Raw genomic sequence first — 16835 nt, forward strand, 5'->3', positions numbered from 1 at the left:
TTTTCACATGATTTAAATCATGTTAATTATTCTATATAATGTCTATTATTTTATTAAATGCATTTCTGGGTGAAATGTGTCTCTTACTTTACCGGAAGTTATTTTATTGTGGATCAAGCCTCAGCGGAACCATCGAGCTAGACCTCCTCGGAAGGTCCGTCACAACAAAGGGAGGATTTTAACTGCTTGTTCTGGCTTTCCGTCTTTAAATCCACGGTTCTGGTGCATGAGTCCGGTTCCGATCTGATCATGAGCAAAGAATACCAGCTGAGAGCCGCCATCAACCAGAAGCTGATAGAGATGGGAGAGAGGGAGAGGTGAGGCTGCGACACAGATGGACCCATGCTGCCACAGTTCAGCCTGGTCCTGGTGAACTGATGATGATGATGATGATGATGATGGTGGTGGTGGTGGTGGTGATGATGGTGGGATGATGATGATGATGAGTATGATGAGGATGGTGGTGATGATGATAATATGATGATGGTGATGGTGGTGGTGGTGATGATGGGGGTGATGGTGGTGATGATGGTGGTGATGATGATGAGGATGGTGGTAATGATGATAATATGATGATAGTGATGATGGTGGTGGTGGTGATGATGGGGGTGATGATGGTGATGAGGATGACGATGGTGATGAGGATGATGATGGTGGTGGTGATGATGGGGGTGATGATGGTGATGGTGATGAGGATGATGATGGTGATGAGGATGGTGGTGGTGATGATGGGGGTGATGATGGTGATGGTGGTGATGATGATGAGGATGGTGGTGATGATGATAATATGATGATAGTGATGATGATGATGGTGATGGTGGTGGTGGTGATGATGGGGGTGATGATGGTGATGAGGATGATGATGGTGATGAGGATGATGATGGTGGTGGTGATGATGATGGTGATGATGATGATGGTGGTGATGATGATGGTGATGATGATGATGATGGTGGTGATGATGATAATATGATGATAGTGATGATGGTGATGGTGGTGGTGGTGATGATGGGGGTGATGATGGTGATGGTGATGAGGATGATGATGGTGATGAGGATGATGATGGTGGTGGTGATGATGATGGTGATGATGATGATGATGATGATGGTGGTGATGATGATAATATGATGATAGTGATGATGGGGGTGATGATGGTGATGGTGATGAGGATGATGATGGTGATGAGGATGATGATGGTGGTGGTGATGATGATGGTGATGATGATGATGATGGTGATGATGATGGTGATGATGATGGTGATGAGGATGATGATGGTGGTGGTGATGATGATGGTGATGATGATGATGGTGGTGATGATGATGGTGATGAGGATGATGATGGTGGTGGTGATGATGATGATGATGATGATGGTGGTGATGATGATGGTGATGATGATGGTGATGAGGATGATGATGGTGGTGGTGATGATGATGGTGATGATGATGATGGTGGTGATGATGATGGTGATGAGGATGATGATGGTGGTGGTGATGATGATGATGATGATGATGATGATGATAATATGATGATAGTGATGATGGGGGTGATGATGGTGATGGTGATGAGGATGATGATGGTGATGAGGATGATGATGGTGGTGGTGATGATGATGATGATGATGGTGGTGATGATGATGGTGATGATGATGGTGATGAGGATGATGATGGTGGTGGTGATGAGGATGATGATGGTGGTGGTGATGATGATGATGGTGGTGATGATGATGGTGATGAGGATGATGATGGTGGTGGTGATGATGATGATGATGATGATGGTGGTGATGATGATGGTAATGATGATGATGATGATGATGATGGTGAGTCAGTGTAACCCAGTGATTGAACTCTGACTGTGTGCAGGTTGAAGGAGCTCCTCAGGGCCAAACTGGTGGAGTGTGGATGGAAGGACCAGCTGAAAGCTCACTGCAAAGGTTTGTTTCCTCTGGACCTCAGCAGGTTCTGGTTTAGTTATCAATATTTATTCATCAGAACATAGTAGCGGTTGATTTGCCCGCCTCTAGAACCTCCTCCTCTAGAACCTCCTGATATAGAACCTCCTCCTCTAGAACCTGCTCCTCTAGAAGCTGCTCCTCTAGAAGCTGCTCCATGGTTGGTGTTGTCCCTCAGGTTGCTGATGTCTTTCCACCGCCTTCTTCCTGGTCTGTACTGAATGTAGAGCCGCAGATTCCAGATTCTCCGATAAGGGATTAGAGTTTGGAAAGATGTTCTGATAAAAAGCCAAACGGTTTTAGTGAATTGTAGACTATTTAGTTGGAGTCTTGTAGTTTTTTCTGAGTAGTTTGTTTTTGCTGTGAACTGCAGCTTAATAACGGAGAAGTTTTCTCCTGTTTTTAGGTTTTCATAGCTTTATTTTTACTGACAGACAGGCTGCTATCATCACTGGTTTAATATGTTTAGATCATTTTATCTTCATACCTTTGGGACATGTAGATGTGAGCGGTTTTTGCTCACCACTAGATGGCCCCAGTGAGCATTTGAAGCCCTAAGGCTTTATTTGAACACATTTGCTGAAGAACTGTGAAGCTTCAATAAAGCTTCATCTATTCATGTATTCTGGGTATGAATATAGTTCATGATTGTTGGCTATAAATCAATCTACTTTTTAATTATTCATGATCCAACATCTTCTCTGCCTTTTTCCTTTTTTTTTAATCATTTATCATGAACATATCCAGCAGTAGCAGTAGGTAAATGCAGCTCCTCTCATTGAATGTGATGTTAATAAAGGTGTGAAAAACAGTTTTTATTCTCTTTAATTTGGAATTGTTGAGTTTTTCATTCCACTAAATGCACCAGTATGTGGGTTTGATTAAAATGTGTTTTAAATGTTACAGAAAAACTTGGAAAATGAGTCGTAACCCGATTCACTGCCAGCTTGTGCCTCTCAGCCAGGATTAAATCTGTTCTGAGTTTAAATCTGAGGCTGGATTTAAATCAGTTTAGAACCTGCTGAGGATCAGATGATCCATCAAGTTCCTCTTTCCTTCCCACTGACTGGATGTTTAAAGCTGGGACTGTTTGTGTGCAGATGTGATCAGAGAGAAAGGTCTGGAGCACGTCACGGTGGAGGACCTCGTCACAGAAGTGACGCCCAAAGGCAGAGGTAATGCAGAGCCTCAAACACGACAGCAGGGGGGGGAGAAGGACACAAATAAACAGCCGAGGTGCAGCTAGAAGACACCAAACTGTAGCCCAGTCCTTAAACTGTCCTGTTCAGTTTGAAAAGGCAATTGAGTTATTATGATTTCTAGAATTGAAGCTTTGTTTTAGATTCCTAAAAGGTGGACTGACTGAATCCTCTAAATCATGCAGTCTAAGCTGCTATAGGCCTAGACTGCTGGAGGACATAGAGACCGCTTCTCATCATTCTTCCTCATTCTCACTTATCCCATTCAGCAGAATCTGTTAAATCAATCTCTCCTGTTTGGCTGTGACTCCATCCTGGAGAGAAATATCAGCTGTGCTGCTGCCATCAACATCTTTGTTTCTAGATGTTGGAGCTTGGCCTGTTTTCCAGTGTAGTCCTGTTTCTCTGACTGTGACTAACTGGATGTGCTCTCTTCATCCTCTGACATGGGAGCTGGCTCGGAGCTCGTCTGCCTGGCTGTGTGTTTCCTGGACGGGGCCGCCTGTGGAGCTGGTTGCCTTTTGTATCTATGCTTCTTTTTCTATGTCTGCTTCTGTCTCCTTGAACCCCAGTGGGCCTCAGCAGATGGCCGCTCACACTGAGCCTGGTTCTCCTGGAGGTTTCTTCCTGTTCAAAGGGAGTTTTTCCTCTCCACTGTCGCTACAAGCATGCTTAGTGTGAGGGATTGCTGAAGAGTCAATGAGTCGATGCAATCAGCTGGTTTTCCTTAGATAGAAAACTTTGAATCAATCTGACTGGATGATCTGGTGAACTGGAAAGTGTCTTGAGACGACATCAATCCCTAACAGGAAGGAGGTTTTTTTGACTGGTTAGATTTATTTATAACAAAATATTTGACGTTATGCTAACCTGCACCCTAGAGCTACAGCCACATACAGGTGCTGGTCATAAAATTAGAATATCATGAAAAAGTAGATTGATTTCAGTAATTCCATTTAAAAAGTGAAACTTGTATATTATATTCATACATTACATACAAACTCATATATTTCAGATGTTTATTTTGTTTAATTTTGATGATTACAAATGACAACAAATGAAAATCTCAAATTCATCATATCAGAAAATTAGAATATTACTGAAGACCAATAAAAACAAAGGATTTATAGAAATGTTGGCCAACTGAAAAGTATGAACATGAAAAGTATGAGCATGTACAGCACTCAGTATTTAGTTGGGCCTCCTTTGGCCTGTATTACTGCAGCAATGCGGCGTGGCATGGAGTCGATCAGTCTGTGGCACTGCTCAGGTGTTATGATAGCCCAGGTTGCTCTAATAGTGGCTTTTAGCTCTTCTGAATTGTTGGGTCTGGTGTATTGCATCTTCTTCTTCACAATACCCCATAGATTTTCTATGGGGTTAAGGTCAGGAGAGTTTGCTGGCCAATTAAGAACAGGGATACCATGGTCCTTCAACCAGGTACTGGTAGCTTTGGCACTGTGTGCAGGTGCCAAGTCCTGTTGGAAAATGAAATCTGCATCTCCAAAAAGTTGGTCAGCTGCAGGAAGCATGAAGTGCTCTAAAACTTCCTGGTATGTGGCTGCGTTGACCCTGGACCTCAGAAAACACAATGGACCAACACCAGCAGATGACATGGCACCCCAAACCATCACTGACTGTGGAAACTTTACACTGGACTTCAAGCAACGTGGATGAAGTGCCTCTCTTCTTTTCCTCCAGACTCTGGGACCTTGATTTCCAAAGGAAATGCAAAATTTACTTTCATCAGAGAACATGACTTTGGACCACTCACCAGCAGTCCAGTCCTGTTTCTCTTTAGCCCAGGCAAGACGCTTCTGACGCTGTCTGTGGTTCAAGAGTGGCTTGACACAAGGAATGCGACAGCAGAAACCCATGTCTTTCATACGTCTGTGTGTGGTGGTTCTTGAAGCACTCACTCCAGCTGCAGTCCACTCTTTGTGAATCTCCCCCACATTTTTGAATGGGTTTTGTTTCACAATCCTCTCCAGGGTGCGGTTATCTCTCTTGCTTGTACACTTTTTTCGACCACATCTTTTCCTTCCCTTCGCCTCTCTATTAATGTGCTTGGACACTGAGCTCTGTCAACAGCCAGCCTCTTTAGCGATGACCTTTTGTGTCTTGCCCTCCTTGTGCAAGGTGTCGATGGTCGTCTTTTGGACAACTGTCAAGTCAGCAGTCTTCCCCATGATTGTGTAGCCTATAGAACTAGACGGAAAGACCATTTAAAGGCTTTTGCAGGTGGTTTGAGTTAATTAGCTGATTAGAGTGTGGCACCAGGGGCCATCAATTTTGAACCTTTTCACAATATTCTAATTTTCTGATATGATGAATTTGAGATTTTCATTTGTTGTCATTTGTAATCATCAAAATTAAACAAAATAAACATCTGAAATATATGAGTTTGTATGTAATGTATGAATATAATATACAAGTTTCATTTTTTAAATGGAATTACTGAAATCAATCTACTTTTTCATGATATTCTAATTTTATGACCAGCACCTGTACATCACTGTGTTGCCATAGGAACGACTGCTTTACCTTTCCTTTGGAGTAAAGGATCCTTCCCATTCACATTTATACCCCCCTTCCCCCACCTTCCACAGCTGTGAGTTGGACTTTATTGCGAGTCGCACTAGATAGTTATGGGTCAGTGTTTAGGGAGCGGTTTGGGATTCAACCATTGACTGGGGTTCAAGGAGATGAAGCAGACACAGTCTCAGTGTGTCACAGTAAATGCTGAGCCCATCACTCTGTCTAGGAGAGTAACAGGACTAAACACTGAAAAAAAAGGCCCAACTTTATCATCTTATAATCAAAGCGGTTGATGGCAGCAGATCAGCTGATGCCTCCCTATTGGACGGTTTCAAAGCTAAACAGAATGCTAGAGCAGTTGAAGCTACTATGAGAAGAAAAGTCTAATTTACCTTGAACAGCCGGTTAGCCTCAAACACAACATTAGCCTCAAAAAGCTGGTTAGCCTCAAACGTTCTTGTTAGCCTTAGACATTTGGTTAGCCTCCACAGCCGGTTAGCCTCAAACAGCTGGTTAGCCTCAGCAGTCAGTTAGCCTCCAATAGCCGGTTAGCTTCAAACACCACATTAGCCTCAAAAAGCTTGTTAGCCTCAGACAGTTGGTTTGGCTCCACAGCCAGTTAGCCTCAAACAGCTGGTTAGCCTCAGGCAGTCAGTTAGCCTCATACAGTCGGTTAGCCTCAAACACCACATTAGCCTCAAAAAGCTTGTTAGCCTTAGACAATCGGTTAGCCTCCAACAGCCGGTTAACTTCAAACAGCCGGTTAGCCTCCAACAGCCGGTTAGCCTCAAACAGCCTGTTAGCCTTAGACAGTCGGTTAACTTCAAACAGCCGGTTAGCTTCAAACAGCCTGTTAGCCTCAGACAGCAGGTTAGCTTCACACAGCCAGTTAGCCTCAGACAGCAGGTTAGCTTCACACAGCCAGTTAGCCTGAGACAGCAGGTTAGCTTCACACAGCCAGTTAGCCTGAGACAGCAGGTTAGCTTCAAACAGCGTGTTAGCCTCAGACACCAAGTTCCCTGAATGTGTTGATTGTCTGAAGCTCTCAAACATCTGGAGGTGAGAACATCAGGATGAGTCAATCAGAGAACAGAATAATGGATTATTGTTAAACTGTGTGAGACAGGCTGCATCTATATGTCCTGTAAGCAAAGGATTGTGGGAGCTGTTTGCCTCCTAGGGGCAGATAGGAACATCTGGAGGTTAAAAGAGCTATGATCCTGTGACTGCGCCCATCATGATGTTCTGTTTTGGTATCATGAATAATCATGGATCTCTGCTTGTTCTGTCTCCACCTGCAGCGCTCGTACCGGACAGCGTGAAGAAAGAACTCCTGCAGAGAATCAGAGCCTTTCTGGTTCAAAACACGCCGCTCTGAAACCCCGCCCCCCGCCTGATGCGACCAACACTTGAAAGGACTTTTTATTTGATATTATGTGTTTTGGTATAAATGTGATTCGTTTTGCTGCTTTTTTGGCAGAAAACCAATAAAGCCTTCTGCCTGCCGCCTGTCTGGACTCGCGCCGATCCGTCTTTTCTGTCAGACAAGCTGATGACAGACGTGTTCCAGAAATAAAGACATAGAAGTTATGAGAGAAATGCATTGTTTGTCTGTCTCATTTGGCTCACAGAGTGTTGGTTAGGAATGCAGCGCTTGTCTTCTCACTGGTCACTCCCTTTCCTGTCACATAAACTAGACTTTAGTTTATAGAATAGCTTCAGCTTAATTTGTTCACCTTTGAAAAACACAAACTTTTGATCTCGTGTTTCAGATCAGCTCTGAAGACCAGATGTTCTTCCAATTCTTTCTTCCTGTTCCCAACATCTCAGTTTCTAAAGGCTTTCCAGATGTTTCCAGACGTATCTAAAGGTGTCCGCTGTGGTTGGATTGTCTTTGTCCCGCTATGGCAGCCGGTGTAGACTTCAGCCAGTCCAGCTGCAGTAGGGTCCTCTGGGTGTCCCTGTAGAAGTAGGCCGTCTCTCAATTCACTAGAACGCAAGTACGGACTCGTGTCCTCGCCAAGTCTGTTCTTGAGAAGAATCCAGGAAAGTCTGGACTCTGGGAGAACGGGAGCACGCAGAATAAATCTGGGTCAATTAGAACAGAAGCGTACTGATGACATCACCAAACGCTCGGCTCATCTGGAGCTGCATTTCACCTCCTATTATTAATAGTTTCTAGATAATAGTAAATTCTAAGTTTTTTCATTTAGTGGGGGAATAATAATGAACACAGTCAGATAAACACAAATCAAATGAACATTTTGCCAAATAAGACAACAAAAAACAAAACCTCCATCAGAGCCAGCGACCCTTCACACACAGCTATGCAGAGAGAGGGCTGCTGCAGACGGGCTAACGTTAGCCCTGGCCACCGTTAGCCTCGGTCCTGGTTGCCGTGGTCCTCTCAACTTTAGAACATTTTTTTATATTACGCATTATATCAGTAAATGGTCCATATAGTGAAACTGAAAGTATAATATTCTCTCCTCAAATTATATTAAAATGTACTTTTATTGAACAACAGCAACAGGAAAGAGAATTAAACTTAATCCTCTGAGCTCTGTGAGCGCTAACCTGGAAGCTGCTGCAGTGCATGCTGGGACAGCTGTCAGTCTGGAGAACGGACAAGTCTGCTCTGATGCTTGCTGGGTAACAACATCCGTGGACTTTGTTCGTTCTCGGCCTGCTGTTCTTTTGAATTGGAACAGTAATATGGCTGAGGATGATGACGTTTCACGAGGACACGAGAACGCACAAGTACCCGGAGAAATGGCTGAAGTGTTGAGGGCAGCAGATGTTTTCAGATTCGATCCTTCCAGCAAACATCTGTCCATCCTAGGAGCCTCTGAAGCCACAGGAATGACTCCTCCTCTGCACATCAGGCTTCCTCTTCGCTCAGTAGAGTCTGGGCATGTAGCTCTATGTTGTAGAGCTGGAAAAGTGTTAGATTCTATCTATCAGCTTGTGATAAATGATGATTCTGGCTGCAGAACGGATGAACCAGAGGTCGCTGCCTTCCGGCAACTTAGGAGCCACCAAAGCCGTTAAAACTCCTCTAGGTTTAAGCTTTAATATGTCTCTTTGACTTTTTCATATCTAAACATGAAGTTTGATTAAAAAAAGCAAAGATCCTATAATATGGAGAACCGCTCTGTCTCTCTGTAATAAAAGGAAATCTATAACTTCTACATCCATATTTATAAAGGAAGCCATACAGACATGAAGGGGAAATGGGAACTAGGGATGAATGTAATAATCAGACATGAAGCAGCTGTTTCAGGATATTAAATAGTCCAACATGAAAAGAATATGAATAAAAAATCTTACAGACGCCTCTTCTAGCATCTACATTCAGCCGTACCTCCGATAAACTCTGGAGATCCGACTCTAATGATCAGCCAGTTGGAAGGAGAGACGATCACCTTTAGATGTTTTACTGATAACATGAACAGAAAGATTAACAGAAAAAAAAAAACAGCTCAGAAAAGGTTTGTTGGTTGGTTTATTTTTTTCCTTGGATTCTTTTTGCATCGACAGCGAAGCTGACTTTGCTTTTCTGCTGGCGAATAATCTCAGTCATCCAGGTCAGAGTCCTTCCAAAAAAGTTAAAAACAATCCACTGGATTCTGTTTCCAAGTCTAAAGACGTTTCTCTTCCATCCAGGAAGCTTTTTCAAATCAAAATGCCAGAAATAGTGTTGAGTTCCAGGTTTTATACAGTGGCCAATCGATGGGCTACTTCCTGGATGGGAAGCGACACATCTTCAAACTTGGAAACAAAGTTTCTTTAACTTTTTTTGGGGGAACTTTGCTTTTATCTTAGATGTGACCTCAGACACATCTTCAAATCCTCTTACTGCCAAACGTCTACCTCTGTCAACGATTGTCTTTGTGGTGAAGACAGGGGCACATTTAGGAAATTTGGGGCCCTAGGCAAAAACAGGCAGGGGGCCTGTCTCCATTTTTCATTTGGATGAAATAATGAAATCATGACAGCAGACAAGATAGAGGAGAGCAGGAGGCGGGGTTACCAATCTACTCGCTCTGGAGAGCAGAGTTCGCTGCTTTTAGATGTTGTCTCCAAAGTCTCCAGTAGCAGAAAAAAGTCTCTAGATTTGGCGCTAGGAGCTTTTTAGAAATCAAAGTGCTAGAGGGGTCTGAAAAGTGGCTAAATATAGCGACTAAAGCGCTAAGTTGGCAACACTGCTCTTTGCATGGTTTGTTTTCAAATGGTTTGCTGCTGTCTGTTTGGACCTTTCTGAACATGTGCAGCAAATGGACTGATCCAATATGGTGGACACTGAAGGGGGGGGCTGAGACACACTTAATATTATCAGCGTTCTGATGGCATTTTAGCAAAAGGATTTGAATCAAAAACATAATTAATGTGCAGAAATAAGGAATAGTTGTATTAACCAGACATGGAAACAGAGTTTTATGGGGCCCCCAGGAACTTGGGGCCCTAGGCAGCTGCCTAGTATTGCCTAATGGGAAATCCGCACCCAGACTCAGTGATTGAGACGGACATTTTTGGATTAAGTCTAAATTCATTAAATTATGTGAAGGTGTTCATTTTAGGAATAAATAATGATCCAATGATTATTCTTTGCTGATCTGACTTTTTCTTTAAGCTCTTTTTCTCTTAGGTCACGGATCAGCGGACTGCGGTCCGGATCCGGATCCACCTGCTGGCTAATCTGGACCCAACCTGATTTAATTATATTACATTTATAAATTACCGCATGTTGTCTGACAGCAGTGTCTAATTTCACTTGCACCTCTTCTCCTGTTATTACGGTAAAGCCCTGGGGAGCGTCCGGCTCCAGGCTGCACGTGATCCAAATGAGCCAATGAGCTGTCAGTCTGGGTTGCTGCTGCTGCTACTTTTAGACACAGCAGGCAAACCTGTGGCAAGCCGGGCGATGGGAAAGAAGGAGAAGACCATGAGAAAAAGAGAGCAGAGAAAGTGTGGACTGCTGGAAGAACTGCGGTGAACTGGTGAAAGAAAAGTGAAATGGCGTGCTCAAAGATGACCCTGCACATTTAGAGGATGTTTGGCTCAACCTGCTGCTGTGAAGCAGGATTCTCCACCATGAACAGAATCAACAATAAATCTGGATCCAGGCTCAAAATGAGCTCCTTGATCTGTGCTTGAGAATGGCTTAGTCTCTGGTTAAACCCAGGTTTAAAGCCTTGCAGGGCAGCCTAAAGCCCACTGCCAACATTAAGACAGAAAAAAGAAAGAAAATAACAAACCATCAGTTCAGGGGTTTGAGAAAATATGGGAATCAGGAAATTATCTATAAACCAAACTGAACGATGGTTGTTCTCTACTTAAAGAAACACTTTAGATTTTATTCTGTTTAAAGTAACAGATAATAATTAAAAATGTTTCCTTTACTGGTTGATGATTTTCTTGATGAGTTTTAATTGGTTACCGCTGGTATAGACTGAATGTAAATGTGTTGTTGTGGTGAAACATCTGTAAATGATGATCTAGGCTGGTGTTTTCCAACCTTTTTTTAACCTATGTACCAATTGGGCATTTTGTCTCACCGTGAGCCTCTCTCTCAGTCAAAATGACTGTCCAAAAGGATGTCTATTCTATTAACATTTCTCTATCTGGAGAATGGGGCTGTTCTATGTGTTGCCTTCTAGGTTCAGAGGGCCCCCTGCCTGTCTTTGCCTAGGGCCCCACATTTCCTAAATCCGCCCCTGCTGCTGTTTTGTGCACAGTCATGTCCATCAGAGGAAGATGAGCGAGATGTTCTCACGTCTCTCCTCACTGAACCTGCTGGACAGCATGTCTCCCTTTGTTCCTCTTTTTGAGAATCTTTCGCTCTACTGAAAGGCATCCGCTGCTGATTGTCCAGGCTTCAGAAAAACACTGACAGGGGGTTATTTGTGCTGCGAGGCTTTCATTTTGTTGTGTGGGATGTGTGAATTTTCTTCATACAATACAGTCCTGTTGGTCTTTGTGTTCCTGCCAGTGTTATTTAGAGGAGAAACGCTGCTATTAAAGCCTTATCTGAAACAGCTAAAACATTTTAATCTGCTATTTGTGATAAACAGTCAGTACATGTTGTACTGTAGCACTAAAGACTCCAAAATACTTCACATACACTCAGTCATTCACTCACGCTGATGATGGTTAGCCGCACCTGCCTACAGATGGAGTGTTGAATTAAACGAGGACCTTTGGTTAAAATGTTGACTGGTGCTTTGATAAAGTCCCAGATATTCATCAATTCAATTTATTTCTATAGCGCCAATTCACAACACGTCATGTGATTGCATCGACTCATTGACTCTTCAGCAATCCCTCACACTAAGCATGCTTGTAGCGACAGTGGAGAGGAAAAACTCCCTTTGAACAGGAAGAAACCTCCAGCAGAACCAGGCTCAGTGTGAGCGGCCATCTGCTGAGGCCCACTGGGGTTCAAGGAGACAGAAGCAGACATAGAAAAAGAAGCATAGATACAAAAGGCAACCAGCTCCACAGGCGGCCCCGTCCAGGAAACACACAGCCAGGCAGACGAGCTCCGAGCCAGCTCCCATGTCAGAGGATGAAGAGAGCACATCCAGTTAGTCACAGTCAGAGAAACAGGACTACACTGGAAAACAGGCCAAGCTCCAACATCTAGAAACAAAGGTGTTGATGGCAGCAGCACAGCTGATATTTCTCTCCAGGATGGAGTCACAGCCAAACAGGAACAGACCAGATGAAGCTACTATGAGAAAAAGCAGAGAGAGCAGAACGTTAGAGATTGAACTAACAGATTCTGCAGAGTGGGAGAATAGAGATAGAATGAAGCAGAATGATGAAAAAGGGGTCCCTATGTCCTCCAGCAGTCTAAGCCTATAGCAGCAGAACTATAGAGATAGCTCAGGATAACCTGAGTCGTTGGTAAGCTGGAAGCAGCTTCATTTTATCTCTGAGAAATTTAAGATAGAAGAGAATATAAATAACCCTTTTTTTCTCACAGTTATTAAAAATAGTAGATTAAGGAACAATTTTGAAAGCGTACAAAAATGCAAACAGACCCTTTAAAAGGGGAACAAACGCAGTTAAAAGCATATAAGCAACAATTCTAGCTTGTTGGGAGCAGAGATTATATTCAGTGATAACGCTCCTTTTTAGATGCTGCCTTATGTCACTGAATGAGCTCTGCAGCTTCATGCTTGGGAGGACGTGCAACATTTTTATCTTTCTATCTCCTGCACTGTGTTCAGGAGATTAGCTGCTGCTCCAACAGACCACACCAAAGAAGGTGGATGAAGCCACTATGGCCATAGAAAGTTCTTAGTGGCGCCTCCCCTGCAGGTCTGGATGCAGCGGCTGCTGGTGGAGTTTTCTCCAGGGGAGTTATCACACTAGAATACTTATATGAATGCCAACAACAAAAAAACATAAAAACACTTTATAAAAACCAAACATAATTTCATTTCCAGGTATAATTTTTGTCCATAAATCTTGTCCTTCTGAGGCTGTGAAGGTAAATCTGTGTTTTGGTCCGATATTGGGTCACAAACCTAAAAAAAATACGGACCAGTTTAACAATAGAGAAGCTATTAGTCAGCTTAATATTTTTTTTATATATATAAATTATTTATTTTCTGATAATGTGTTTATTTAGGAGCAACTGTGCAAATTAACAAACATTTAGAAAAAGTAGACTAGATTCTATTATTTTCCATGTGAATCTCAGATTGTTCATTTTTCTTTGCCTTTTCTCCAAAGTTCTTTAAATCAGTCTCAGCTGTCTTTATCCAGGCTGGATCAGATCCTGACCTTTGGAAAGGGAAGCAGGAAAGCAGAATAAAGCCTTAGCCTCGCTGCATGCAGTTAGCCTTGCCGCACGCAGTTAGCCTCGCCGCACGCAGTTAGCTTTGCTGCATGCAGTTAGCCTCGCTGCATGCAGTTAGCCTCACCGCACGCAGTTAGCCTCGCCGCACGCAGTTAGCCTCGCCGCACGCAGTTAGCCTCGTCGCACGCAGTTAGCCTCGCTGTATGCAGTTAGCCTCGCTGCATGCAGTTAGCCTCGCCGCACGCAGTTAGCCTCGCCGCATGCAGTTAGCCTCGCCGCACGCAGTTAGCCTCGCCGCATGCAGTTAGCCTCGCTGCATGCAGTTAGCCTCGCCTCACGCAGTTAGCCTCGCTGCATGCAGTTAGCCTCGCTGCATGCAGTTAGCCTCGCTTCATGCAGTTAGCCTCGCTGCACGCAGTTAGCCTCGCTGCATGCAGTTAGCCTCGCTGTATGCAGTTAGCCTTGCTGCATGCAGTTAGCCTCGCCGCACGCAGTTAGCCTCGCTGCATGCAGTTAGCCTCGCCGCATGCAGTTAGCCTCGCCGCACGCAGTTAGCCTCGCCGCACGCAGTTAGCCTCGCTGTATGCAGTTAGCCTTGCTGCATGCAGTTAGCCTCGCCGCACGCAGTTAGCCTCACCGCACGCAGTTAGCCTCGCCGCACGCAGGTAGCCTCGCTGCATGCAGTTAGCCTCGCTGCATGCAGTTAGCCTCGCCTCACGCAGTTAGCCTCGCTGCATGCAGTTAGCCTCGCTTCATGCAGTTAGCCTCGCTGCATGCAGTTAGCCTCGCCGCACGCAGTTAGCCTCACCGCACGCAGTTAGCCTCGCCGCACGCAGGTAGCCTCGCTGCATGCAGTTAGCCTCGCTGCATGCAGTTAGCCTCGCCTCACGCAGTTAGCCTCGCTGCATGCAGTTAGCCTCGCTTCATGCAGTTAGCCTCGCTGCACGCAGTTAGCCTCGCCGCACGCAGTTAGCCTCGCTGCATGCAGTTAGCCTCGCCGCACGCAGTTAGCCTCACTGCATGCAGTTAGCCTCGCTGCATGCAGTTAGCCTCGCTTCATGCAGTTAGCCTCGCTGCACGCAGTTAGCCTCGCTGCATGCAGTTAGCCTCGCTGTATGCAGTTAGCCTTGCTGCATGCAGTTAGCCTCGCCGCACGCAGTTAGCCTCGCTGCATGCAGTTAGCCTCGCCGCATGCAGTTAGCCTCGCCGCACGCAGTTAGCCTCGCCGTACGCAGTTAGCCTCGCCGCACGCAGTTAGCCTCGCTGTATGCAGTTAGCCTTGCTGCATGCAGTTAGCCTCGCCGCACGCAGTTAGCCTCGCCGCACACAGTTTGCCTCGCTGCATGCAGTTAGCCTCGCCGCACACAGTTAGCCTTGCCGCACACCGTTTGCCTCGCCGCATGCAGTTAGCCTCGCCTCACGCAGTTAGCCTCGCTGCATGCAGTTAGCCTCGCTTCATGCAGTTAGCCTCGCTGCACGCAGTTAGCCTCGCCGCACGCAGTTAGCCTCGCTGCATGCAGTTAGCCTCGCCGCACGCAGTTAGCCTCACTGCATGCAGTTAGCCTCGCTGCATGCAGTTAGCCTCGCTTCATGCAGTTAGCCTCGCTGCACGCAGTTAGCCTCGCTGCATGCAGTTAGCCTCGCTGTATGCAGTTAGCCTTGCTGCATGCAGTTAGCCTCGCCGCACGCAGTTAGCCTCGCTGCATGCAGTTAGCCTCGCCGCATGCAGTTAGCCTCGCCGCACGCAGTTAGCCTCGCCGTACGCAGTTAGCCTCGCCGCACGCAGTTAGCCTCGCTGTATGCAGTTAGCCTTGCTGCATGCAGTTAGCCTCGCCGCACGCAGTTAGCCTCGCCGCACACAGTTTGCCTCGCTGCATGCAGTTAGCCTCGCCGCACACAGTTAGCCTTGCCGCACACCGTTTGCCTCGCCGCATGCAGTTAGCCTCGCCGCACGCAGTTAGCCTCGCTGCATGCAGTTAGCCTCGCTGCATGCAGTTAGCCTCGCTGCACGCAGTTAGCCTCGCTGCATGCAGTTAGCCTCGCTGCACGCAGTTAGCCTCGCCGCACGCAGTTAGCCTCGCCGCACGCAGTTAGCCTCGCTGCATGCAGTTAGCCTAGCCTTGAAGCTAAACTAGGTCCTGAAAAAACCCAGAGTGACCCGTCTCCATATGTCTTTGGGTTTGGGTTTCGATGTTCGGCCGATCAGGTCCAAACGGTTTCACCTCCAGCTTCTCTTGGTTAATTCGCTTTAAGGAGCTTCAATTCTGAGACTCGAAGATTTTTCCTCTATAGGGCGGAAATACCTCACCAAACGAATGAAACTGCTTTACTCGTCATTAAAGATTAAATATAGATATATATCTTGCACATCTAAAAATTTTATATGACTATATTTCGAAAAAAAAAAAAAAATTACATTTTTATTTGTTTTTTACGTCTTGATCGAGACGTGGGGTGGGTGGGGCGGCACCCTAGCGCCCTCTATTGGCCCACTGCCACTTGTCTGGACATGTCCTTAGTTTTCCCTGTGTTAAGACCAGAATAAGCAAAACAAACTCTTATTTTAGTTTTATCATGATGTTAAAGCTTCCATTTTTATTTGGTAATTTGTTGTTTCAAATATTTTTCATTTTAAGGTTGTCGTCACGCTTCTTTTTTGTGAAGAGGGAACATTTAATAACAGCAGTAATCAAATTTATGAGTGGATTAGAATTCAAATGTTAAAATATTACCTGTTTTTCTGTAGATCTTATACTTCTGAGGGGGGGGGGTTCCACCTGGTGGTGGTAGCAGGAAGCAGCTGCTGGGAACCTCCAGAATATTTATCAGCTAATGTACATCTTCATCATCACCTTCAGCAGCAAACATCTTACCATCTAATGTGTCAGAAAGACAGAAAGATGATCTAAAGACTCAGGTTCTGTTATTCTATATATTAAATAAAATCCTCCCTGAGGGACAGGAAGTGTTCAGCCGTCTGCAGGTGTGGCTCTGAGTACATCTGGCTCCTTTACATATTTGGCTCCTATTAAATGCAACATTTTCTCCCCTCATCACTGGACTAAACACTAACCATCCATTTCTGCTCTACTGCTCTCTGATTTATAGACTTTTTTAAAGCTTATTTTATTTATCCTTGTTGAATTTTATTATTCTTTGTTTTTATGAATGAAACCAAAGAATAAATCACATTTCAAATAATTGGGTCACTGACCTACTTCAGGTTTGGTTTCAGAGTTAAAAACAGATCTGCTGACATGCCTTCCTAACTGGGACCAGCTCAGGCTCCTCCCACTTCCAGGTGAGGGGCGGAGCCTTCGGCCCCCTATATAGAGTCAGGACA

The 16835-nt window shown here is 44.9% G+C and overlaps 1 protein-coding gene across 1 annotated transcript; it reads left to right on the forward strand.

Annotated features, from left to right (window-relative positions):
* Positions 1–134: 134 nt before the first annotated feature.
* LOC119776857 (transcription and mRNA export factor ENY2) lies at positions 135–7281 on the forward strand. Its single transcript, XM_038275486.1, has 4 exons — positions 135–317; positions 1857–1927; positions 3046–3120; positions 6984–7281. The coding sequence occupies exons 1-4, from the start codon at positions 250–252 to the stop codon at positions 7058–7060; spliced, it is 291 nt and encodes a 96-aa protein (XP_038131414.1). The 5' UTR covers positions 135–249; the 3' UTR covers positions 7061–7281.
* Positions 7282–16835: the final 9554 nt, after the last annotated feature.

The sequence above is a fragment of the Cyprinodon tularosa genome, unplaced genomic scaffold (genome assembly GCF_016077235.1).
Source record: "Cyprinodon tularosa strain WSP-4 unplaced genomic scaffold, ASM1607723v1 ctg960, whole genome shotgun sequence".
Lineage (NCBI taxonomy): Eukaryota > Metazoa > Chordata > Actinopteri > Cyprinodontiformes > Cyprinodontidae > Cyprinodon > Cyprinodon tularosa.